The sequence below is a fragment of the Molothrus aeneus genome, chromosome 6 (assembly GCF_037042795.1).
Source record: "Molothrus aeneus isolate 106 chromosome 6, BPBGC_Maene_1.0, whole genome shotgun sequence".
NCBI lineage: Eukaryota > Metazoa > Chordata > Aves > Passeriformes > Icteridae > Molothrus > Molothrus aeneus.
Window position 1 is genome coordinate 17,940,819 of NC_089651.1, and position 26,958 is coordinate 17,967,776.

A 26,958-nucleotide genomic window follows, 5' to 3' on the forward strand; every position below is an offset into this window, starting at 1 on the left:
CCAACTCCTCCGACCAACCACTTCAAAATCTTTGCTATGAAAGAACCTCTGTTCACCACACCTTGATTTCATAGAAATAACTCTTCCCAGCACTAAAAGAGGGTATTAAGGCCTTGGGTTTCTTTTTAGCCTGTAAAAGCATTGATAGTCTCTGGCAGACAGTGTGTCACACACTAGGGATCCCCATTAGAAGGCTGGACTCTCCTTTTTGCTTTTGCAGAGAAGTATTTTTACCCCCCTTACTGTGAGACAGCTGGGGAGCAGACCTTCTGCAGGTGTATGATGATAGCAGCATCTCTGCAAGCCCTTGGAGCCCTGCTTCCCTGTGGACTGAAACGAGAGCAGCCAAAGGAAAAAACCTTATTCCAGTACAGGCGTCAAGTGCCCAGCAAGACACAGCCTTGCCAGATGAGCAATGGTGGCTGGAGCTCACCCTGTGCCTCATTCCCTATTGCCAGTGCTGGGAGAAGGGAGAAAGCAGCCCCTCTGTGCTGTGACTCTCTTCTGGGCTCTCTCTTGGGTCCAGCTGCAGCAGCAGGTCTTAGCAGGGGAGCAGAAGAGAACAGAGGAGAAGCAGACAAGCTTTGCACACACAGAGGTACAGACATGAGCTGTGGTCTCCTCAGGCCACCTGCCCACCCATAGGACCCCACAAGCTGATGAAGCACAACACATGGAAAGAGGACAGAAACCATTTTCTTTGCCTGCTTGCACTGGACTCTGCTACAGAGTGGCTGTGTTTTCCAAGAGGGAGCAGGAAGCTCTGGTGTACATCCATGTAGTTAGCAGCTTTAAAAATGAAGACTGAAGAAAAAAATCTTCCAGATTTTAGAAACACACATACCTCACCTCTATCCAAAATTGTTACTGACATTATTTTATACAGCTCTCCACCTGGAGAACTCCAACCTCTGGACCAAGCAGGGCATTTTGTCTCCCAAACACAATCCCTGTGTTTCCTTCCAGAGTCCTTTACACAGCAGTCAGAAAAGCTCTTGCAGCCTATCACACCCTATCACTGTCCTCCCTGCAAGTCACCTACTTCCAGACCTTCAAGTGCAGAGATCCCAGAGCAGGCAAAGACATGGTGGCAAGGATGGGTCCAAGAGGGCAGAGCAGCTGTGCAAGCAACATTTGGGAACACAGAAGCTTTATAATGAAAAAATAATAAGAATTAAAAATAGACCACATATCTGTGCTTATCTTGATGCCTGGGAAAGGCCAGGGATTGACAGTTCCAGACGAGAGAGATCCTGCTTTCTCCTAGTTCTCTGACACAAGGCTCACTGCTGCACCCAGCAGAGTTCACAGGAATGGGGAGCTCCCCAGAGGAACCTCTGAAAACATCTGCTACAAACTCAGGGGGTGAGAAAAACTCCAAAACCCTCCTGTACTACCCAGTTAGCCAGCAGCATATCCGAGAATCCATCTTCTTCCTCAGCACCCAGCTCCAGGACGCATCCAGCTTCTCTCCCCTCCTTGCATGTGCCCAGTGCCTGGCACAACACACAGACCCACGTGTGCAGCAGGCAGCACCCACTGCAGCCCTGCACAAGGCTGTGTGACAGTCCCCAGCCAACGTGCCCTGGGTTAAACCCAGGCAGCTGGCAGCAGCAACCAGCAGAGCTTGCCTCCAGCACGGACACAGAGGCGCTGCAAAGTCTGTATTAAGCACAACACCAGGCCCTGAGAGCTCTTGTCATTGTCCCCCGTGGAAGTGACAGGCCCCCGAGTGGTGACAGCAACAGCAGCAGATGAGAGGAGGGTGGTTGGGAATTAAGGTTTTCTTTCTTAGACTAACCAGCTTCTTGGCTTCAAAGGCATCTCGCTCATCTCGAAGTTTCTTGTTCATTTCTCTGCTCCAAAGGAAGACACGGAAAAGACACAATGAGATGCTTGTCAAAAATTAAGTAAACCTCAACATTTGAAAATGAGAACAGGAACAGAGCTTGGGAACAGAGATAAAGATGTTGTTTATAGCTGGACATGTTGGGATTTCCATGTATCCCAGCCAAGGTCATGGGCTCTACATGGTTGCCTTAGCCAGCAGGAAAGACTAAATTCCTCCAGAGGAGGGATTACCTCGTGAAATAACATAGCCTGTAATGTGCCAGAGCTGGCCAAATTGCACAACTCTGTCTGGACCTAGAAAAACAAGCAGAGTCTAAACACTGCTTGTATACAATCCTGTAGCTTTCCACGGGAGAAATAAGCACAGTGCTGAAACCTCAGCTCCTTAGAGGCATAAGAGCTCAGCATTTCCCTCCAGCCTTCACCAGTTCTCACCTGAGGAGCTCCAGCTGCCGAAGGAGGCTTTGTTTCTCTTTCTGCATGTTCTTGGAGACTCTAAACACATCCCTGGGCAAAAGGTTTTTAAAATAAGGGGAAATAAATTAATGGGAGAGAAAATACAAACATCCCTCTCTCAGGGGCACTCATGGTATTCTCAAAGACAAGGGCATGCCTTATGCTTAGGAGAATTCAGAGGAAGCAGCACTGTTTGGGGAGTTGGGATAGTTGGGTTGTATCTGAGCTCTCCTGCTGTCCCTCCAACATGAGAGCAGGCAACTCATCCTCTCCACTTCCTCAGCTGCTGGAAATGGGAAGGATGCTCACTGCCATCTAGATCTGAAACCTCTCACTGTTTTAAATAGGTATTATTAGATTTAACCCAGAAATGGGAACAGAATTGATTAGAAGATCTTTAAAGAGAACATTATAGAGGGGATAGTGAACTAGAAAATACATGGAGAAGCCTCCTTTAGGCTGAGGAACATCTGTATTTTTGTACAGAATTTTTCTAGAATATTTTCTAGAATATATTCATTTCCCACAGGAGGTAGGCAAGAGCCAGCAATATCACTTTCTACTTGGGCCCATGAGACCATTGGGATGCTTCTCCTTTTCCCCAAAAAGTGACAGGCAATCTTCTAATGAGACCAAGGCTCCTAACTAGTGATAATTATTCCTTAACTGCATGCCCAACTTTTCCTTCTCTGTCTATGTCTTTGCCCTAACACCACACCTTTCCTGTTTTTTCTCACCTGTCCTTCTGCTCTTGCTCAATCTGAGCCTCTTTCTGGAGCTTCTGTAATTGTCCCTTCACTGCCTCTAGCTCCCATTTGCTTTTCTCCAGCTCTTCCAGCAGGTTTTCATTCAGGTGCCGGAGCCTTTCATTCTGCACGCGTGTCTCCAGCTGCTCCGAGTTCAGTGACTGTAGCTGATGTTCCAGCTGCAGTGGGAGAGGAGGAAGAGGAGGGGTTAAACACAGAGGAAGGGTTTTGTGCTACAATCACAACTGTAAAAACAAGCTGAAAAAGCAGATGTAAACAATGAGGCAGAAGGGGGTAAAAAACCCCTAAGTCTACAGAGCCACCAGGGGCATTGAGAAGGTGAACTGGAAGGAATTCTCTCTCATCATGTCAACACTGGGGAACCAAGCAATGCAATTAGGCACAGCTGAGGAAGTGCTTCAGGCAGCAGGAGCAGCCTGATGCTGTCAGGCATTGTAGGACTCAGAGTGCAAATGGGGGTCAAAGGAGGACTGGAAAAATTTGGTTGGAAGCAGGGTTGTGTCTGTCGGGACTTATTAAGCAGAGTTGTCGAAGTGCATCCTCTAGTTTAGGGGCTTCCTGAAAGGAGGATATATGGAGGTGCTAGGGGTATTTCAGACTACATCTGGAAAGTGAAGTGATTGGGTGGCCTGCTAGAGACAGGACCTTGGGCTAGAGATGCAATTTAAATGCCACAGGGGCACGGCTGTACTCTATGCAGCACAAGCCCCCAGCACAACTAACAAGCCTGATTTGGGAAGTTCAAAGCTGCTGCCATGTACTCAGCCAGTGATTCAATTCCTTACAAATGGCTGTCATAGTCTGGGAAAGAGACAGACAGATGTAGCAGCCAAAGCTGCCCATCTCAGATGACATGGAGGGCATTCCAAGAGGGATCATAGTGACACTGCAGTATCCAGCCAGCCACACCAGCTAACCAGGGCCCTCTGCTGAAGCTGCTGCTACACAGAAACTCCAGTATCTATCTTAGAACTTACAGCCTAAAATAAAAGCATGCAATCCATGCTTATAACTAGAAAGGAACACCAGGAATCAGGTCTGATCACGGTAGCAGGTGGCAGAGTCAGCCTCCACATTTACACCTTCAGCTTGCCTTTTCTCTCAGCCTACTTTCTCTCCCTCTCAAAAGAAAAATAAAGCAGCACACCATGGCAGAAGATAAAATGCCCTTTTTTTCTTGCTATCCTCCTCTCTGCCAGCACACATGTCCAACTGTCAAGAGCAGGAATGAACAGATCTGACGTTTCCTAGGTTCCTTGAAACACAACCCTCACCTCCCTCCTCACTGAGGATAGAAGGGCAAACCACACCCAGCTTTGCCCGGAGTCCTCCACTCCTGTGGACACTGGGGAATATTTCAGCAAGACTACATGTGCTGAGCAGCGGAGTTGAGACTGAAAACCAGCAACCCCTGCTTAAAGCTTCGGATCTTTCAATAAGCCAAGGAATCAGCTTTAAATAAAGCCCCTCCCTAAAAAGCCTTCATCACGCTCAACTCTCCCGTTTATGTGGTCTGTCCGTGGAAGCGATGCTGTAGAACAGCACCCTGACAGTACTGGTCTTAGGCCACAAGAGGGACCCGATTATCCACACAGCTCAGTACAAGCCTCAGTTAAGAGCACCAGAGCGGACTAGTTAAGTAACAGCAAGTCTCCATGCAGCCCAAGTGTTCGACTCTGATCCTCAGCAAGAGCAGATGCTACCTAGGAAGAGCATGCCTGAGCTCCTAACTATGGTTCACTTCCCCCATATATCCCTCCCATCTATGGTATCTGGACTAGGGATGCTAGAGGCCACATCTCTGACTATTCTTCCTTTCAATGAATATTTACAAGCCTATTTGTTTGTCCAATTCATTTTTGAACTGCTGATATTACCTGCCTCTTGGGGCCAGAAGTCCAGCACTGATGTCTGTATAAAGAAGAGTGTTCTTCTAAATCAAATTCATACTGGTCTCATTGAGGGTCCCTCACCTTTGCTGTTGCGGGACTTGGGGAATAAGAGTTTGGTGTGGACCTTATCCATCACTTTTCTGAGTTCATAAAGCTCACGTGCATCTTCCCTCAGTCTCCTTCTCTCCAAAATCTTAAAGTCTAGACTTTCCTAGACTTTTCCTTTCTCTTCCTGACACAAATTTTCCATTTTCTTAATAATATCAGCACTCTGTATCTTCATGAAGCTTGTGCTTTGATCTTTTATGTGACTGATCAATCAGAATCTCCTCAAGTGCCCAAATGCAAGTATACAATATGTACCTCTCTAAGTGCCACAGAACTGTTCACTCCAGGTCATTTTGGAGTAGACAGAATACAAAAACTAGAGAAATCTGGCTCTTTTATGTCCACACACATCTTCCTTACACACCAGAAAAAGCTTCAAAATCACAACTTTCAAAATTTTACCCCATCTTTCTTGCCAGCATTGTTCAATTGATAGGAAGATTGTGCCAAGAGAACACAAAGCAGGTAAGAAAATGCATGAACAAAACATTCACAGAACAGCATTGCAGCTGAAGACAAACCAATTATTTGACAAACCATCTCAACACCTTCAGAGACAGGAGAGGACTTCACTAGCTAGAGCCAAATTATCTAGTGCCAAACCCTCAGCAGCTGAACACCATTTTGCATTAGAAAATGCCTGACCAGAAAGAAGCAGAGGGGGATGTGCTTTGTTAGAAAGGATTTGGATCCCATTACCTTCTTCTGGCGGTAGAGGATTTTCTCCAGCTCCTGCTCTTTGTTGTGCAGCTCCTTCTGGAGCAGGTTACTCCTGTCGTGCCTCAGTGCTTCCTGCAGAAGTAAAGACACACAGCTGTGCACAGCATCCAGCACAGAGCTGTTCTTGGCCACACGAGCCACCACCTCTACTTCAGAACAAAGGAAGGTTGTCTTCAAGCCAAGAGAGAGAGAAAGTACCTGGCAGACCAGCCTCTCCCTTTCTGCTTTGATCTGTTGCTCCATTTCTTCATAAAGGCACCTGACTTCTCGATCATGATCTGACTCCTTCCTACAAAACACAGGTGCACGCAGGTCAGGAGAGAAAGAGTACAGAAAGGAAAGAGGAGGGTGGAAACAGATTCCTATTAACAGTTGTGTAGCACTGAGTGGGATTTTAACCAGACTGAATGTTATGGGTGAGCACTGCTGCAGAGAAAACCCATGGGAACAGACCAAGATAGAGTCATTTTATTACAGGAAGAAATATCTTTTTTTACTGGTGCATCCTGTAAACCAGTCTCTCCTTGCATCTGAGGCAGGATCCAAGCATCAGCTGGCTCCTGGCAGCAAATGGTCATGATGTTCTCCTTACCTCTTCAATGCTTGCTCCATAGACTCCTTCTCATGATTCACCTCCTTTATGTACGAGGAAACACGCAACAGAAACTCTTCAAAATTGGATAAGAGCTCTGGACGCTCCTTCCGTAGGCGAGCCCAGAGCTCCCGAATCTCATGTGGGCTGCAGCAAGCGCACAGGAGAGAAGGAAAGCAAGAAAGTTACTGTGTCATCTCATGGACTGTTATTCCAGCTCCAACATGCACTCAGGACAGACTGCCATTCTCCTGTGATGATCTCTGTTACACCATTACAGCAGAGAGGGAAACTGGACAGTGACAGAGCATGCATGTAGAGTGGGATCTATTGTGAGGTCAAAATAAAGGAAGTCATCTGCAAGAAGGAAAGAAAAATAATCTAGGAAGCAAACATGGAATGATTGCTTTTCCAAATATTCATAGATAAATCTGGTGTCTACATTAAGATTTGGAGAAATGAATATTCAGCAAATTTGCTGTGTGTTATGGTCAAACTGTTATAACACACAAAGTTTAGCACACATCACACATCATTGGTGTTTTTCTTACACTCAGACTGTACTGGTGGCTGCAACAGTCCTCCTTATTTTTATTACAGGTTTGGAAACTGGGGCACAAAAAAAGATGCAAATTTGCTGAAGTGTCACATCAGGATAACAATGGAGGAAGCCCTGGAAAACCAAAGATGTCTTTTTCTGAACCTGCAATAATGATTACACTCTTTTGACATTTAATTCATTGCAACTTGAACACAGCACTTCCAAACTGTGTTCCCAAAGTGTCTTGTAAGTCTGCAGACATCACTTCATGTTTCTTTTTAGGGAAGAGCTTCTTTAATTTTTTTTTTAATCATAAAACACTTTGGAAAAATTGCCTTGAAAGATACAGAATAATTATACTTATAGTCAGTATCCAAATAGCTATTTTTCTTTGTCTATATATTTGTCTCCCTTAGTATTCTTTGGGGAAACACACAAGCAAAACAAATCAACCAAAAAGCTTTTGGTTTCCTCTGTCAGTTCTGCAGGACAGCCTTCTTTTTCTGTCCCAAGTTTAAAAAGTTATAGCACTTCATCAGATCTTCATATTTGAAATAAAAGAACATATTGAGTCGTGTTAGGAAATGAAACTATTTCTTTCTAGAGAAAGCAGTGACAATTTTTCATATTCCTGCTCTCACCCCAATTAGCTTCTGTTTGATATTACTGCTTTACAACAGCTGTTTTGGCACAAAGATGTGACATGTAGTAGCTACTAAACTCATTGCATAAAACTGCCAATAAGTGGTCAAAATAAAACACAAGATAATTCCACTTTGCACTTCTGCTTCTCAAAGCAGACTTATAAACAGTAGAGACTGTTTTCCCAGAACAGTAATATGGCCTTTCACAGGGTCATCCTGTTGTTTGAAGACTAACAGCTTTCCAGAATTTCTTCCAGACAGAAGTTGTTTATCACTAAAACATGCAGGTGCTTTGCATCACAATGAAAATAAGGAAAAAAAAGTCTGTTTTGTGACAGATGTGCCTCTGAAAGCAGCAAACTCCATCACTTTCAGCTTCTGTCTCCAATCCTGTCCACCTCCTTCCCTAACCTGGACTGCTTCCTGCACAATGGCAGTTGGAGCACAAAGCCTGAAAGGAGGACAGCCAGAGATGTAGTTGGGCACCCCAGGTCCTGCAGATGTGCATCAGTAAGAACCAGTTATGCATAATGCCTCATGTTGGAAAGCCTAAAAATAGGCTGGATGACACTGGGGCCTGCAGACTCTACTGGGGCTACGTGCAAGGGCATTAGCACCAGGTCTCAAGGCTCACAGGAGCACCCCTTTTGCCCAGTTTAGCCTTTCACACTCTTCAAGATCAGCACGGTCCCAAGCAGCTCCTCGAGCACAGATCCTTCACAAAGACTCTTGGAATTGATTGTCTGAAAATACGTGAACAGTCACACACCATTTTGGAACAGAGAGCACACTCATCCTCCTTACCTCAGCTAACCCTCACATGCTTCTTTTCATTTGCTGCCTGCGCTGGACTTGTATGCCACCAGCTGTCCCATTTTACAGCTGTGTTACAAACTTGAATTTGGGAAACTCTGAAAAGCACTGAGCTAAAAGTAATTGGTACCTGATGAGGAAACCCAGACCACACTGCATTTGCTACCAAGCGTATGAAAACCCAAGGCAGAAGTGCAGAGAGCCCAAGCAGTGCTTCGGAGAGCAAGCAGCTCAGTTCACCTCTTTAGTCTTTTCTGGTACTTTGAAGTTTTGGTACTGCAAGGTCAAAACAGGGTGGAAGCAATGCCATATGACTCCCCTACTTACTCTTCAAACAACTGGGCTGCTCCAAGCTGCTCCATCATGGAACAGAATCGTTTCTCTTCATCATCATCATCTGCAGGGTCCAAGTCATCTGACCAGCCTGACTCGAAGGTCTCCTCGTGTCTGGAGTGATCCATTCTCCCAGCCCCTTGACACAATTCAATCCCTATTAACTTTCCTGGTGGAAGGTGAAGAGAAGAAGAATAAATAAAGTCAAATTGGATGTCACTGAATAAGCTGTTATTTACATGGCAGCCTGACAGAGCTGCAGGAGAGGCCTCGTGCATGCTGCCGGTGCAGGATACAGCTCCCGGACAGTGAAGCGCCTCCGCTCTGACGTCCCGAGTGATGTCAGTGTCCGTTCCGCAGTGCCGGGACTGAGCCTGGCCACCAGCCCAGCCCGGGCTGCGGGGCTCCGCTCACATCTGTGTGCCGATGAGCTCCACCCAGGCCCGGGCTGCGGGGCTCCGCTCACATCTGTGTGCCGATGAGCTCCACCCAGGCCCGGGCTGCGGGGCTCCGCTCACATCTGTGTGCCGATGAGCTCCACCCAGGCCCGGGCTGCGGGGCTCCGCTCACATCTGTGTGCCGATGAGCTCCACCCAGGGCCGGCGCTCGCAGCGCGCAGAGCGGCGCTCGGGGCTCAGCCGCGCTCCCACGCGTCCCTCGGGCCTGCGTGCCCGGCCCCGGACTGCACCATGCAGCCGCTCCTCCGCTTAAAAACAGGAGAGGAGGGGCTCAATACCCTCTGCTCTGAGCCAAGCGCTGCGCAACAAGGACTGCCTCTTGCTAGGATTGTGTAGAGCAGGATGAACTCGCCCTCCAAGCACCTCCTCCTGCCCCCGTCCCACGTCCAGACGGCCTCCAGCTATCGGGATTGTTCCGTGCTGAGAATGCCACGAGAACCTCCTGCTATGCGAGGCATGTGACAAATACTGGTGCTGGGAACAAATCCTTCTCAAAGAAACAAACCAAGCAAACCTATCCAAAACACAGCCCCTCATCTGTATACAGAGGTCAGACCTTCAGCAGGAGCTACTCTTCCTTTCCAAAATACATCAGCTTGGTTCAAAAGGCAGAAATTACATCCCAACTACAAGATAAGGAGTCAAGGATGTTCACAGAGTACAGATGAGAACATGAAGCTACTCTAAGGGGGAAAATATCCATAGTTATTATACTTCAAGGACTCTACCTCTCCTTACCTCCGTAAATCCAGAATTTAGCTGCTTCTCTCCCACTCTTAAAATGTGCTGTAAAAAACTTGCAATGTGGAGATCCAGGCCCTATTTAGTTAAAACCTGATGATCAGACAGTTAATTAAGGAGAATGGTTTAGATTAGGCACTTTTGATGTCTGCTTTTGAGAAAGAGTCATTATGTCTCATTATTTCTCTTTTACAGATGGGAAAATTGAGATGGAGATGGGAAAATTGCGGTAGAGAATGATCTGAAGATTGTTTTGATATCCTAGAAGGAGCAAGGAGCCCTCTCAAGAAGCAGACCTGATTGCAGCTTGAACTGCTTTCCCTTGATTTGCTCCTGCACACTCCATAAGAGAGACAGCCAGACCAAACTCTTGAGTTAGGGCCAAAGTCAGTCTGAAAAAGGATTTCTGTGATGCCAGACACAAAGAATAACCATAAAAAAAAGAAATACAGAAATTAAGTGCTTTGCCTAGACTGGAACAAGCGCCATGGAGCCAGGCTGCCAGCATAGGGTGATACAAAGAGAAAACTTGCCTACCTCTCCCAGCAATGGCACTGAGGCAGATGTCCTCATGATGCCCATGGGACAAATGCCTCATACAACGAGATTTGGGAGTAACCAAGTCATAACAGAGAGGGCACCATGGATGCCAATGTGCCCAAATTATGCCCATTAACCTGCTACATATATGGACTGGAAAGCCCCCACTCCTGACAGGACTCTTGTTTCTGCCAAAGAAGTGGAACCAGACAAGAAGGACAGAGGCACAGGACAGGAACAGGTGTAGTCAGCAGGCATTCAGTGGAATAAAGCAGTCCCTGTATAGGCTGGCCCAAGACACACTTTACTGAGTTAATCTAAGTGAAATCTTTGCAACTTCTCCTCTCACGGTGGCTGTTTCTGAACATTCAAACTGCAGCCTTAAAAAGCCCTCCCTCCCAAGTTGTGAGAAAGCTAGGAGCAAACATAATCTGAGCAATCAGGACAGCAAAATTCAGGAGCCTCTTCCATCACTTCTGAAAACCCTAGACTACCTATGTACGCTTGCTTTGACCTGATCCACTTAACACCTCTGCATGTCGAAGGAAGGCACTGAGAGGTGCAGATTTTCTGAGAGCTGACAAAGCAGATGAGCACTTGTACTGCTGGGTGAGGACTCTGGTCAAGGATTAGCATTCTCCTAGTGTTTGGAAAAGACAGCACTAAGAAAGCAAAAAAGGCTTATTTGCCAGTGGTTCTAGCCTACCAACAAGACTACTAATGCCCTCGAACAGCACGACTACCAGCTGGGGACAGTTGCCAAAAGGGATATTTCCATGCAGATGAACAACTTTCCAATCAGATAGCCAGGCACAGTTTGCAGCATGTACCCTCTCCAGCAGGAGATGTTCTGTGGCTGGCTCTAGCAGGTAGGCAGCACAAAGCCTCCAGGAGAGGGATACACACCCACCCTTTCCAATGATGCTCACATAAGCATGGGGCATTGTCCTGCACAGCTGGTGCAGCTTCAGCAGAACCACTGCACTGTCTTTCTTACCAACAAAAAACATCCTGTCACAGGTGGGCTTTTTCCTTCCTCTGCCTCTGTGCAGTCCTTACCTAGACCCATGCTGAACTCCACAGGTGTCAGGTATCCTTTGTTATTCTGTTCCAAGCTGTCAAAAACAGTCTCCAGCTGCTCAGGGGTTAGGGGGAGTTCACTCTGGAGCCGCTGCAAAGACAAAAGAATGCACAAACTTGAGGCACTGCTCAAGTCTTCCTTGTGAGTGTCCCTGCCATCCTCAGCTCTGGCCCACAGCAGTGTGCCCTTTCAGCACTGCATCCTGCCCAGGGTGTGACAGTCTGCCTGTAGAGCTGAGTGATGACACAAACACCTGTCTGGAGTCATTGATGTGTTGACTTTTTCCATTACTGGCTGATTCAACCAGGACTTCAAAGAGGGAATTTCAGGTTATTTTGTTTGGAGAAAGCTCAACCTGCTTCCTCCCCCACTACAGAACCACTGTCTCTAGCTCACTGCCTGCCTCCCTCCTCTCCTGCTCAGAGGTGGCACTGCCAGCCTCCTGTGACCACTGCTGCTCCCAGGAGAGCTCTGGGCACACCAGGTACCAGCTCCATCTCTTTGGCCAGGGATGGAGGTCAGACTTTGTTCTCTGAATCCTTCTGGATTCAGTTCCAAGCTCTTGCAGATCCTAAAGGAAATGTTCAGTCCATAACAGTGAGTTAGCTTTGCTCCGTCACCTTCTGCCTGCTGGGACTGTATCACTACTCCCATGGACAAAGAGCAAAACAATTCCCCTTCATAATGCACATCCAGAGCACCTAGTGTGGAAGGGCACCCAAAGAAACAAATAACAAAGGGGTGTAGGCTAAAATCTCCTAACTGTCCATTAAACATGCAGCTTTACATAAAAAAACTTAATAAAAATTTATTAATATAACTATAAAAATTAGGCATCACACAACCCAAAGCAAAATGAGTCAATATTTAAAGTGGCATGAACGTGTCAAGTGTTATTTATAGATGTGGGGAGAGATGGGGCAGGAGAAAAAAAATCCACATGTAACCTTGCTGATAAACTTTTAAAGCAAAAGTCACTAAGAACTACAGGGAATTTGTTAACAAGTACTTTTGTAACAGAAAACAGCAAAACACATAATTGTAGACCAAAGTTATAGTTCAGGTCTAAGGTGAATTTTTGGATTAGACTTTAACTATGATTGTATAACTTTGTTATCTCAACTTTTTTTAGAGAGGTTGATGGATTGCTCATTGTGTAGGTTTTGGGGGGGGCTTGTTTCAGGGGTTGTTTTAATTAGACCAAAAATTTTTTTCCCTCCAGATTTCCCATCCACTACATACTTGATGTTTGTAAGAACAGTCATAACTTTTTTTATTTTATGCATTCCATAAAAATTTTGAATTGCAGTCCCACTTGTCTCAGGAATTCCCTGGAGGTGTGAGGCCCTCCTGGGAATTTTAGTTCCTAGCAGGTGTCTGTGCCAGAGTTTGGTTCTTAGAAATCTGAATAAGACAGAAGCCACATACACACCCACACTTGCCAAGAGTGGAGGCGTGCCACATTGTCCCATTTTGCCACCCATGACTTCGCAGATCCTCCCAGGACAGAGGAAGAATTTTTTTCCCTCACCTGCATGTCCACCTTGGTGATAAAACCCTTCTCATCCTTGTCACACAGCTGGAAGAGCTCCCTTGCCTTCTCAAGCATCTCCACCTGCACATCTTCCAGTCTGCTCATTTGGCTGGGAGGAGAAACACGAGGAGCCACCCCATCCTCCTCACCCCCTTCCTCTTTTCCTTCCCAGTGGACGTATCCCAAGAGCACTCCACTCTGGTTCTCCATCTTCTCAAAGTCTTCTTCCCCCAGGCAGGGCCAAACAGAAGAGCTGTGGGGCAGGAAACAGAGAAAACCCAGTCAAACATGACCCTCAACTTCCAAGCCACACATGATATAGTTAAATGCCTCGATGGTTGACAGAATATTCAGCATCTGTATCTGGACAAAATAACCTTTGGAGTCCCCTCCAACTCAAAGTATTCCATGGTTCTATGAACTGAGCATAGGGGGGAAGGGAGTTTGGGTCACAGACACATCACACTGAGGCACACACCACATTTAGATTAAACCCTGCACGCAACATGGATGTGCTAAGCCTTCCACACCTCTGTCACCCTGCACCCAGCAGGGCGGCTCTGCTGCCATCTCTCCTCCTCTGCCTCAGACCCACAGTCAGGTCAGAGTTCTTTGCTGGTGAAAGCCAGCTGCCAAGGGAAGGTTTCAGTGGAGACAAGGGGTGGGAAGGAAACATTAAAGCACACAAGTAAATCTGCATGGGAGCACAGTGAGAGTCCCACGGCAGCTAAGATGGGGCTCAAACGCTGCGAGTGCTCCTCTCTGGTTCCTCTGGCAATAACATGTACTTTTCCTTCTCAACATGTACTTTTTCTCTTGTTGCTTTTCTGCACCACACCTTCGAGCACCAAACCTGCATTAAAACTGCAAAAACCCAGAGCAGGATAAGAGCAGATAAGAGGATGATCTGTGCAAGTGATAGAAGAAAGAGAAGAAATGTCACTCCCAGCCCTCTCTCCCAGCCAGGTCTTCTGTCTGGCCTTCCACCTCTGACATTTTCTTGTTAACACTTTCCAAATAGCAGCTCCATCTTTTTCTTTTTTTTTTTTTTTTTTTTAATGCTGTTACAGTACAAAGAAAGGTCAGACAATTCCTACAGTGGGAAAAATTTAATAAGCTGGGCACTCCTGACCTCTTGCCTTCAAGAGTCTGTTTTGAGAACTCATGAGCTGCCAAACAGAATTTTAATCTGAAACATTCACCTTTATAGGAAGGAAACCACAAAACTACGGAGACATTTCAGAGGCCAAAGAAAATATTTCCCATCACTTACAAGTACCTAAAGCAAAAAAGGAAGGGGAGCACCCATTTCAGCTTGGCACTCTGACTGTAAAAATGCCTACAATGCATCCCTACACCAAGCCACCTTCTGACTTACTGGTCTCATGGAATCAGACACCTTCTCCAGACAGCTCCTCTTCAGCTACACCACCACATTTTTGAAGGCTTGTTGCACTGATTGCTTTAGATTTCTCTGTCTGCAGACTTGTTTTCTGCATTGCAGGGCAGAAGTGAGCTGTGCAAGCAGGCTGAGAGCAGATTTAAACAGTGCTGGACAAAGAGGGCTTGAGGGTTGGGTTGCTTACGTTTTTTTAACCTCCAAGAAATTAAAAGCCACGTACAGATGCCACGATAACAAACAAACTAATTCTGTTTGCACTCATGGTACAATGGGAGGATAAAGAGCACGATGGCCAGGAAGAATGTCACATGTGAGACCGATATGAAGCTGACACAAAAGGAGAAGGCAATTACACCCCACGCTCTCTGACTCCGTTTGTTACTGCTGGCCCGTGAGCCAGCGGGTGGTTCTGCTTCACGGGCCAGCAGAACGCTCCATTCCCCCTTTCAAATCGCTGCTTTTCCAGGGCACCTCTGTTCCAAATAAATATCTGCTCAAGTGACACCCAGCTCTGCAGAAGACTACCTATAAATGGGGACTATTATATGTTTCTAGTCAAGTAAACATCCTCAGCAAGCAGTGGACACAGAGTTGGACCCAAGCTTTGCGGAATACAGCAGAGGAAGGAAAGGGAGAAAGCAGAAAAAATAAGGAGGCAGACCATGTTTTTCTCTTTTGCTCTTTCTCAAACAAACCCTCCTACCAAGCACTTTTTGTGTTATGGAGCCAACACAGCAAAATTTGGAGACTACAGTTAGATTCTATACATTAGCTGGACAGTCAGCTTGCCTCTGATGGCAAATCTGTGTGTGTGAGTAGTAAAGAAGTCAGAAAGAACACCAGCTTACTTTCCATGGGCAAGTAAAAGTGGCAAAGCTGGCCTTGAAAGAAAAACAAAAAGAACCCAAATATCTTATACTTCCTAGATTTTACAGGTGATTATGGTGAGGAATAACAGCCACACTGGTGAATGATAATTACTGCCTTCTACAGGCCACCTTTCTGAAGTTTTTTTTCCAGACCCATTCCTTTTGCAAAGATACAGCCTCAGCACAAGCAGCACCCTGTTCCAGACAGCAGCAGGGGTAGAAAGCAAAAGGGATTTCAAAGCAAGAGCCATGACATGATTGTAGAAAAAAACCAGAATAAGAAAAGGCACAAGTATGCAAAGTTTTCTAAAACATCCCTCTGGCTACCTAAGGGACACTGAGGACTCCAGAAATAAAGATGACCTTACTTTTTATTATCAGCTTCATCAGTTCTAGAGCAGCCCACACAGTTGACTTCTCCCCAGCTTTGCTGCAGCAAACAAGAGGTGGTGCAAGGAGGATGTTCTGTTCTCTCTCAGAGACATTTTTTGAAGCTGAAATCCAACCCATTACATCCCTACCTCTAGCATTTCCTCGTTTTATCAAAAGCCCAGCTGCACTGTAGCTCCCAAACACTGGCTGAGTTAAAAGCCTCTTAATTAGACGAGCTGACATGGGAGCCTGACACGGACAAAAGTCTGAAAGGATTTCACTCGTGTAAAAGACCAAGCCCATTAATTCAGTGTTCAGAGCAGGAAGTCTCTTGTCCAAGCCGCTTCAAGTGGCTTCAAGCCAGATGTGGCTTTTTCAGTGAGACAGCACTTGTAGGGGAACAAAGCAGCAAATAAGGGAGAGCCCCAGAAAGCAAAACACATGCAGCTCTGATGGACTTCTCTCCCAGAAGCCTGTGACTGAGAAATTCTTCCTCTCAGTCCCTGTTTGTAAGGGCTCTGCATGGTGCAGGTGGGGCACAAAGCAGATCTAGTCTAACAAGTGCTGTCGTACCTTCCCCAGTTACAGATCATCACTGCAAAGGACTGGGGCAGTAGCTTCATCAGCATGATGCACAACATCACAGAAGGACCACTTTGAAAGAGACTGAGGTCATTGGAGTACCAGAACTGCAGACTGGCATCCAAAAGTGAGGCAAGCAGAGCTGGCTTAAGTGCAGGAAGATCAGCTTGGGAAGAACCATGCTTTCCTAACACAAGGGGCAAAGGCAGAGATCTGTACAGGCAGCTAAGGCTTTTGGTCAGGCAAACTTGCCAGGCTCTGCCAGAGAGATGAAGTCAAGCCACCTCCAGTGACAAAGCCAACGGTTGTTACCAAAACTTCTTGGCAGGATTAGTTTTTCCAGGTCCCTTCTGGCAGGAAAAGGTCAGCACCAGTAAAAATCAATTTCCACATCTAATCTGGAGCTAGGACATCTCTGCATCTTGAGCTGTTGATTTCCATCATAAAAAGGTATGCAATGGGTCACAGCAGAGTTGGTCTAGCCCAGCATCCTACCCTCAACAGTGGCTGTGAATGGCTGGTGAAGGAAGAGTTACAGCAGGGCAAGCAAAGAGAAAACTTCCCTGAAGACATCTGCCAACTAATTGCCACTGCCAGCCTGGGGCAGTTCCTGAGCCAGTGGGTCCTTCCTTATCTTCCAAGACACTCCAGCCTCCCTTTGAAACTGTATGAAAGCATTCACTGTTGCCATGAGCATGCTGACAGAAGCAGGGTGCCTGCAGCAGCCAGTGCGTGCTGACAGAGCTTCATGGGACTATTCCTCTTTTCTGGGTACACCTGTTCAACCAGCATCAGCTCCATGAGAGATGGAGTCCTAACTTCAAACAAGCCCTTCACCTCTGGGAACCGTGCTGGAGACCAAAAACTCCTCTCCCAGGGCCTGGGAGATATAATGGGAAGATGGGAGTGCTGGGGATCCAGAAGGCTCCAATTGCCCTGGTCAGCAATGTTCTCCTTGAGCCCTGTCTTCCCCCATCCCACAGGACTTGAGCCTGTGCTCAAGGTCAGCTCTGATACTGCACAGTCCAGGTTTGGGCAGTGTCCAACACCTCAAAAACCTGATCCAGAGCTATGGGTTATACCAGGTAACCCCTGCCATAGTACGTCCTGGGGCTTAGCAAGCAAAAATTCACCTCCTCCCGCAAGATGACTTTCCCAGAGCATGGAAAGCAAACAAGTCTTCTCAGACACAGCACAGCACAGGAAATTGCCTGCCATAAAGTCAGCTAGCACCAGCTCCTGTGTTTCTACACTGAGGAAACTCAGACCAGTCCTACATGACTATTTTAACTACCTAAAGCATAAACTGAGGTTTGTCCTCTGCAAAGCTGTGGCAGAAAGTCAGATGGCTCCCACAGGCTTGGCATTGTTTAGGAAAATCATAAGGCTTGAATTTTAATCCTGACTCAGCTGGCCGTATGGCCGTGGGTAAGTCACATCACCTGCCTCTGCCTATAGACTGTCAGCTCCTCCAGTTTGTTTCCTGATGCTTGTGACAGCTGGCACTTTAAGATTCAATATCTGGAGACTGATAGTTACATGTGAAACTCAAGCATCCAAAGTTTCAAAGCCTCGAAGCTGAAGAATGAAAAACTTGAATACAGAAACTTGCAAATTTCAACAGAAAGAACAGACACAAGTTGCTTTTCCTGGAAAAGGGAGGTGCTGCTTTCAAGGTAGCACTACAAGGTCATAATTTCCAATTTATTGCCTAAAAAAACTTCTCCTCTTGTAGCTGTAAGCAGAGTTAAAGATGTACAGGAAAGTCATGGATAAAATGCTATCAACAGCCAAGCCCTTATCTAGGTGACCCTGACCACCATGTGCACATGACAACTTTGGGGTGTTGGGGTTTTTTCGTTTTTTCCACAGCCCAATGAGAAGGAGGAAAGTGAGGAGTGCAGCCAAATTTCCTCAGCTGGTCCTTAGATGACCCTAGTTACTGCAGTGCATTGTGCATGCACTGAATACACTGCATTCCTAGCAGTCCTCCCCAGTGCAAGACAATGAACCAACAGTTAATGAAGGAGGGAAAAACTAAGCACAACTGGCTGAGTGGCTTACCCAGGATTACAGAACCAGGCCAGTGTTTGGGTCCTGTAGAGGGAACCTATAAGAGAAAGCTTTGCTGTACCACTGAATTTTTGGTGACAGAGTGGTAGAAGGTAAAATTAAAGAAGAGTGTATAGGTGTACCACAAGCTGAAGTGCTCAGATACTTGCTGGGAGGTTTCCCAAAAGACATCCTCCTGTATCTCCGCCTAAGACAATATTATTAGAAACAACAAAACCACCCCCATACTAAAGCTAAATATTTAAGCCATTTATTTAAACAAATCAGAAGAACACACACCCTTTTCCTTTCTATCTTGATGAAGAAAAAGAAGTCTTACAACTCCAAAGGAAGGAATTCACCAGGTGTTTAGGCACACAGTGATCACACTCCTGGTGCCTATGCTGGACAAGACAGGTTTGATCCCATACATGAGAAGTTATTACACAAATAGGAGATGAAGGGCTGGGTAAGGGATCACTGCAGCAGAAGTGATCACTTTTGCTCCAGCACATTAAAAATGCACAACAAAAGCAGGCCAAGATGCAATAAAGCATTTGTTGCTTGGTCATGGAATGGAAGCATCCCTCAGGAGCAGGTGAGCACCAGGTAAGTTTTACAAGAAAAGGGCAATAAAAACTTTACAGGTCCTTATACCAATTTATATCAAACATATGCCACTTGCTCTGTTTGTTCTACCTACCTTTTGCTCCCAAAGTTTTGAAAGCTAGCAGTTGCTATAAAAAGTGCTCATTGTAGGTCACAGTCACATCTACAAATCCCAGATTTTATAGCACTGTGAGATTCAGTGATCAAATATAGGTATTTACAGTTATTATCCTAGTTGTAGGCAAAAAGCACATATGCATTGACAAAAATCCCAGCCATACAAAACTGACCAGGTGAAGGCAGAGCAGAGCTCTTGCCAGGGAAAGACACTGACTGCTGTGACAAACCGGCCTCCACAGATGCTGAATTTCCAAAAGCTGCTCAAAGGAACTAGGTACTCACTTGATGAAAATTATTTTTAAAGGCTCTGCCAAGGCTCAGCCTGAAAAGGCTGGGAGAAGGGCAAAAAGAAAGCAGTTATTTCTCTAGTGTACTTTGTTAAAAATTAATTTTGCTCTTTCCCTTCTCTAGGAAATCTGTTTCCGTTGTTTGGAATTTGTTTGGGTTGTTGTAGGGTTCTCCCTTCCCAAAGGGAATGGCAGGAAAAGAAATACACTGAAAAATGAGAAAAACATCAATTGTTTTGTGAAAGTGTTTTTCTTTAAAAAAACCTAAGAAACCCATACACACCCTAGGCAGAAAGCCTGAAATCAGGTGTTCATATCTAGAGCTACACTTTACTCTCTCTCTTTTAATTGCCTGCACTTGACTGTATCCCTTTAAGGAAACAGGAACAAATCCAGGAACCTTTGAGTTGTTTATTCAGCAGGGGATTAGCTCAGCCTGATAGCCCTGAGCTAACCCCTGCTGCCGTGCCTTGGATGACTTCATCGTGGGATATGCCAGTAGGATACCGAGGTATATCCCAGAAACACCGACAGGTTCAAGAGCCTTCCATCATTCTGAAGAGCAACTTAAAAAGAGGCTCTGCTGCAATTCACTACTTCCCTCACCAAAGCTCATCAAAGAGGAATTATCAACTTCATTATCAGCTTCTTGATCTTTGCTAAAAAAATCTTGCCATGGGGAAAGTTGTTTGAATCAGACTCTATTCTCTTATCACCAAGCAACCTGAGAGTGGTAATGGTTCTCTTTTTCCATTTCAAGAGGTGAACAAATAAACTTGTTAAATCTGCACTCACCCATGCTTCCCGATTCACCAGCACAACAGAAACCACAGACTGTGCCAACCACTATCAGCATAAGCAGTCTGCAACACAGATAGGGACCTACAGCATCCCAAAACAACATCCTTCACCCCAGAAATTGCCACAAGTCCTCCATCACACCCTCGTGCTGCTCCCCAGCTTTGGCATTGCAGTTAGTGGCATTTTGCAGATCTCTCCCACTGGCACAGCAAACAGTGAGGGAAAGTGTTTGCACTGGAACCTCTCCTACTAATTGGGCTTTTGGCTTTGCTAGGTTGTTTTGCTTTGGGAATGGAGAGAGAAAGCATCAGTTTTTCCTCTAATAATATTTTGGCCAAGAGTTAATTCTCAGCAATTAAAAACAAAATCCAAACCACATTTTTTCCATAAACAGCTAATGGTCTTGGATCTGTCAGTGTAACTAGCATACAGCAGATTTCTCAGAAAATAAAGAGCATGCCTGCAATAAGACATGACAAATAACAACAGCTAGTTTTAAAACAAGTTATTTTCATTAATTCCTTTACTTTATATAAAGGCTAACAGGTTTCCTGAAACTTTTCTTTAAAGAGCCAGAACAGAGCATTACATCACATAAAGATTCATCTTATATACTGCAGCATTAGCTGAACACCGCTAGCAGTGCTGTGAATCTGGAGGTAGATGCTGCTTGGAGTTCAGCAACAGAAATCAGATCATGCCTAACACCAAGTATGTTGACAACAGAGTATGTGCTCTGCAAGGGATACCTACAGACCAGGCAGGAGGCAAAGAAACTTCATTTGTCAGCCCAGATGTGGGAAAAAGAGGATAGAAGAGAGAGGACTTGGCACTTGACATCAGATACACTGGATCATTTTTGATTCAAAGTAAAAATTGAGCACACTGAGAGCCCAGGCTAAGGAGATCCCTGCTCTCTTCTACTCCTCTTTTCCAGGGGTTGTTGAGGCAGGTAGGAATGCCCTATAAGGAAGACAAGATCCAAACCTAATCTGGCATTTAAAGCTCTTCAGGAAATGACAAATCCAGGGCAGATCCTGAGCTCATTTAATGGGACATGAGTGGCAACTCCCCCTGCCTTACCTGCCCCTTTAGAGAAGGGAGCACTTGCATGCAGAGCAGGTTGTACCAGAGACAACCACCAGGATTCAGCACCCTTCTGCTGGGCTCATGGCACCTTTTACTGAACAGCTAAGGTGTCATGGAGCTAAAAAGGACCTCAGCTGCTGCAGGCTCAGCAGGGACACATCAGGATAGAGAAAGGCTGCTGAGGAGACTCCTTTCACACCCTGCAAGCAGCAGAGGCACCGGGTACACGAGGCTCCTCCCCAGCCCTCAGGAATGCAACCATGCTTGGTGTCCTGCAGACAAAAATTCAGGCTGACAGCAGGCACACCTCAGTCCTCTGCTGCTGGAGGGCCAGACACATTTCATAAGTGTTCTTGAAGTATGTCTAAGGCAAAATTATGCAGAAACAGCCTTTTGTTCAATAAATGGATAAAAGATTCTAAAGGATACACAAAGCTTCTAATGCTAAAATTTGGGTGTTGTGGAGTTGCCTGTGTAGCCAATTCCCAAATGGCAGAGATGGTGAAGAATTGTCCTCAGGCACTGCTTCCTTTAAGAAAAGAATCCAGGAGCCTCAGATTAAGCTGGTGATGGCACTTGCCCATCAAACAGGAAGAAGCACTTCTCTACAAACCCTTTGAGTGTGTCATCTCACTGACATGAGAGGCTGAGAATGTCACAGGCATTCACAAGCTGCAGAAGTGGCTGTTTTGTTCTGCTCTGAGTTTGTCCATGAAGGACTATTACAAAAAATAGCTGTTTTGGGGAAAATTTTCTTTTCCACAAATAACTAAAAGAGTGTCCTAGGAGAGGATCATCCCATTTTTATGCTGGGAGGATGAGGGTATCAGCCATTAGCTGCTGTAGGAAACACAGGGCTGGTTCAGCCTGCTCCTCAGCATGAATAGAGGCTGCTCTCACATCTGCAGAAATCCACCTCAAAATACATCGAATCTTTGATCCAAAGGACCACAGCATTTGCTGCATTTTCACCAGCAAAAAGTCTAATGAGCTGGACTTGGCACTCCAACAGCCAAAGGCCAGGCTTCTCCCCACAGCTGTCATGGCCACCATGGGTACTGAAATCCTCCCAGTTCTTCCTTTGAGTCCTCAGATCCTAGCTGCCTGTGTCATACCAGAACAAAGATTTTCCTCTCCAATAAGAAGCTGAATCTCTCCATGACAGCCTCACACCTTGTGTGGCCTCAGCAGGATCCCTCCTGGGCTGCTGGTACATATGCACCCTCAGCCAGTGAGACTGTTTAAGCCAGTCACACTCTCTAGGCTTCTTTTGAGTAGTTTTCACCTCTGTTGTAAGAGAGAGGAACATTTGGTGCTGCTTCATGGAGGATGAGCTTTCTGCCACCCAGCCTCAGGATGCTGAACAAGAAAAGTGTTCATGGCTTCTGCCAGGTGATTCCCAATCCTGTTTTACCACTTCTTCATTAAATTTCCCAACAGCCACCCACTGACTTGAGCACAAGTCCCTCCTGGCCAGCTGCAAGTTTTCCTCAGCCACTTCAGAGCCCTCTTTGTACAAAGGCTAAAAATCCATCTTACCTGAAGTAGCACAGGTGTGAGCTCAGAGCAGTGTGCAAGAGCCTCACCTTTGTTCATCAAGAGCCTTTGTCTTGAAATCAGCCTCACACAAACAAAAATTCATAGCCTTATGTTGTCCTCAGATTGCTCCCCCAGCATACACAGATAGAATATCAAACCACATCATCAGACTGCCCAATCCTTTTCTCCTTTCAAAGGAAAAACTTCTTTTTGGTAAAACATTCACATTGTTTACTGAATACATGTGGTAAACAGTGATTTCTTCTCCAGCTGAGCCAGCAAGTTCTCTGCAGAACTTGAAATCTCCTTATCCAGAGGGCTGGATACAACTGCTGGGGGGATGTGAGAAATTCAAGCATATTTTCCTCATCCCAAGAAGTCCTCCTCCAATATTTTGAGAACTGGACACCACTATTTTCTAGGCTACATGTTAGCCTAGAAATATTTTCTGGGCTACATGTTAGCAATGGGATCAGCGGGAAAAGCTTTACCTCTCTGTTCTGAACTTGCAAGGTGCACTTAAAAAACAAAAAAGGTCTGCAAATATTAACAAGTAGGAATGAGTATGGATAGGATTTCTAGGCACCACAGCTCCCTGTACAAGTATCTCTCTAGCTGATGCTGTATTGGTTTTGCCCAGGAGGGATGCATGGACAGTTTGACCTTTCTGCAAATGTTGTTAGAACAACAAACAGAGCTGAGACAGATGGGTGAAGCCAATTTCCAAGAAGACTGTTAACCCATTCTCTGCCTCCCAGAGTGGAAAATTGCCCTGTGCACAGGTGTCTGACACTTGGTTCTCTTACCTCTTGATCTACTTGCCAAGAGTAAGGCAAAGGTAAAAATTCACTCCTTCCTGTGAGCTCAGGAGGTGTTGGCTATGCTGTGCAAAACACCTTTCCTGAAATACCAGTGTAACCTATGCACTGGAAAAGGGTGAAGCCCATGCCCTGAGCAGAGACACTGCCTGGCTGTCAGATCATTGAGGGGAGCACAGGTAAAGACTTGAATCCAAACACCACCACTCCCCCCCCCTCCCAAAAGAAGAAAGGATCAGTCTGAATGTACAAGAATTCCAGGACCTAGTACATGACACCAGAAATATCCTCTCCTTTTCTCATTCAGAGGGGAAAATCACAACAAAGTACTGAAAGCCTCAGACTTCTACAAGACAGAAAACTAGAGAATGTTTTGAGCAGCCACAAGCCTTGAGCTTCTCCTCCACAAAGCAGGATAACACTGGCACATGAAGGGCACCTGCTCCTGGCATGCCAGGCACAGCTTAGTGCAAAGAGCAGTAAGAGCAAGCAACAGCATTTGAAGCAAAGTTGGAAGCAGATGCTGCATGAGGGGTGCTTTTGTTCAGCATGTACAACTGTTCTAGGAAAAGTAAAGTCACTGTGGGGTTGGGGGGATATTCCTGACTTGGACAAAACCTGTCACTGAGTCAGAAGCCCACAGCAGGAACAATGACATGGGATTACAAAAGAGGGTGGAGGAGAATAGGGGAATAGCTATGTTTATGAGAGATAGCGGGAAATTTCCTGCCAAATGCTTTTAAAGAAAAATTTCTAGTTGTCCTCAGAAAGCATGCAGCGGAAAAACCATAGTCAGATCAGCCCAAGATATCAATTTCTTTTAAAAAAATAATTTAAAAAAAATCACAATCTCACACATTCTAATATTCAGCTATTACTCCAAATCAGCAAGTCACTAGAATCTGTTAAGCATCTCTCAAAACCACATCAGAACTGAGAGCAAGTTTCTTCCAATTCGATGTTGGCAAAGACTTCGAGTGATCCAAACTGAAGCATTAATTAATTAAGCACCCCCAGCTCTTGAAAACCAAACAATAAATTTTCCTTCCTCTGTCAAGGGACTAACAACTGGTTTTTGCAGTGATATACAATGCCACTGCACTCACTGAGCTCCACTTTGCTGCTTTAAAGCAAAAGCAGGAAGTCGGAACAGAAAATTCCTAGGGAGAGACTCTGCTGAGACAGAGCAACTCACAAACTCGTCCAGACTTCCTGCTAAAACAATTCTTTGCCCAAAAGAGAGACGTTCTTCCCTCCCCTCCACCCCACCCCATTTGGCCTCTCTGCAGGTGTCCCCAGATACCTGGAGCAGCAGGACAGTGTTGCTCCCCTTGCCTGGAAGCAGCAGTGTATTCCACAGCACAAGGCTAGCGGGGAAGGAGCACAGCCACTGTAAATAGAGGATCAGAGCTGCTCCGAGCCAGGAGGTGTGGTCTGCACTGCTCCCTACGCATCTCAGCCCTTTTCCAACACAGCCTCGCAGTCCTCAGTTCAGAGGGCAGCACAAGAAACCCTGCCCTTGAGCTTCCAAGGTAAATTCCTTGTAATCCTGCCTTGTGCACAGCTGAGAGGGAGAGGGGCTTTCTGGGCTGCCTTAGGCAAGAGGGGAAGAAGGGGTAAGGAAGCAGATGATCCCTCATCTCACATCAACTTACCTTCCCTGAAAAACTCTAGCTGTTTCTACTTAGATTGCTGCCTTGCCCCTAACCAGTTTCCACCAGGCAAGGGCTGGAAACTACCCCTGTGAATCCTGCCTCAAGTTTAAGGCCAGTTTTACGAGGCTGGCAACCTGCTTTCACAAAGAGAAGCAGAGAGAACTCAGGAAAGAGAGAAGCAAAGCATAAAATGACAGGACAAGGAGCATGTTTCCAAAGCATCATAAAACACACCCCAGGGGTGGGGTGCACATCCCAGGACTGTCTCACTAAAGCAGCCAGAAGTGCCAGCCTCTGTTCTGCCACTGACAGAGCACCACTCTATCCCACAGCATCCCCAAAAGGGAGCAAAGCCATCCCTGCCTGCTGACAGCTGGAGATGCGATGGGGATTTGTCACTCAGTGGCAGCTCCAGAGTCCCCAGGCAGCACAAAGATGCTCTCAGCTGTGTCAGGTCCTGCTAGCTAACCCTGAGGTCTTCTCAGGAAAGGTGACAAAAGAAAGACAAAAAGGAAAGTGTTAAGACCCTGGCAGGCTGGCTCTTCATCACCTGGTAAGGTTTTGTGTCCTTTTCTCACCCCTACCCCAAATGCCTTTTGCCCAGGAAACAAGCTTTGCCATACAAATCCTGAGCAGGCAAGCCTACCCTCTACAGAGAGGAAAACTCCCTCTTCCACCAAGTTTCCACTGAGAAGACTCCAGCTGGTGTCTGAAGAGCAGAGATGTCATCAATCTCCAAAGATAGGAGCTCCAAACAGCCCCATTCTCCCAGCAATAAGCAAATGGGACCTGCAGAAGGCAAAGATGGGTCCTTCCCTATTATTTTAAGATGGTTATTTCAAAACCCAGACTAAAAAAAGGGACATGAAGCCTACTACAAACAATTACAATTGTCTTTACTAGAGATTTAACAGGGCCAGAGAGTTCCCCTGAGCATCTGGGAGGTCTCTGTGCTAGCAGAGGGCATGAGGATCACCTTTCCATTCCTCATAGGCCCAGCTTTGCCTCAGCTGCAGGACCCCAAATCCCCTGGGGCAGGCTCTAACAGTGCAGCTGTGGCAAAAAACACAATAAAACCAAACAAACCCATACCAAGTGAGGTATCTGCCTCCAAGCATGAGAATTTACTCACCATTTTGTTCACCACTGCTGCAGAAGTCCTGCTTGATACTGATGCATGGTCTTGGCTGGGATGCTACTAGAACAGCACAAAAAAGGGAGCAAACTGCTTTCCTGCACCTTGCACCCTGTCCTATCTCTAATCTCCTCCTGGAGTTCTTTATAAAGGTTCTCTTAGTACTGACCACAACAAAAAAGCTTATAAAACACACAAAAAAAAAAACCCAAACCCCTACACTTTGGAGGTACTTTAATTAATGAGCCCTTAGTGTTACACAGATAAAGGTCAGGAAATACAAAAAGTTATGGTTCCCATAGTAATGCTAATTCAACCATACTGCACATCCTGTGTATTTAGTGGTACACATTGAAAAGAAAAAGGCTTCATCTACCAATGCTTAAAAGGTTGTTGATTTAGTAAAGACACTTGAATACCACCCCCCACACGCAACATTTATTGTTCAGAGCAGTGGATTTTCAGATGGAATTGGATTAAGCCAATCTAAGCATCACTCCAGCTCCCCACATCTAGCAGTAGCAGGAGCTCTCAAGCATGATTACAGACTGAACATT

The 26,958-nt window shown here is 45.9% G+C and overlaps 1 protein-coding gene across 2 annotated transcripts in view; it reads right to left on the reverse strand.

Annotated features, from left to right (window-relative positions):
• The window catches only part of CRACR2B (calcium release activated channel regulator 2B), a 39,847-nt gene extending 13,345 nt beyond the window's left edge, over positions 1–26,502 (reverse strand). For both annotated transcript variants that reach the window (XR_010783796.1, XM_066551976.1), the window contains exons 1-10: positions 26,399–26,502; positions 13,069–13,324; positions 11,516–11,627; positions 8,712–8,886; positions 6,387–6,533; positions 5,993–6,083; positions 5,774–5,866; positions 3,045–3,232; positions 2,287–2,358; positions 1,802–1,856 (exon numbers count right to left, since the gene is read on the reverse strand). Coding sequence is in view for 1 of the 2 variants with exons in the window: in XM_066551976.1 (XP_066408073.1) it covers positions 1,802–1,856; positions 2,287–2,358; positions 3,045–3,232; positions 5,774–5,866; positions 5,993–6,083; positions 6,387–6,533; positions 8,712–8,886; positions 11,516–11,627; positions 13,069–13,281 (1,146 nt within the window). In the remaining variant the exon portion in view is untranslated. The remainder of the gene's footprint in view (positions 1–1,801; positions 1,857–2,286; positions 2,359–3,044; positions 3,233–5,773; positions 5,867–5,992; positions 6,084–6,386; positions 6,534–8,711; positions 8,887–11,515; positions 11,628–13,068; positions 13,325–26,398) is intronic.
• Positions 26,503–26,958: the final 456 nt, after the last annotated feature.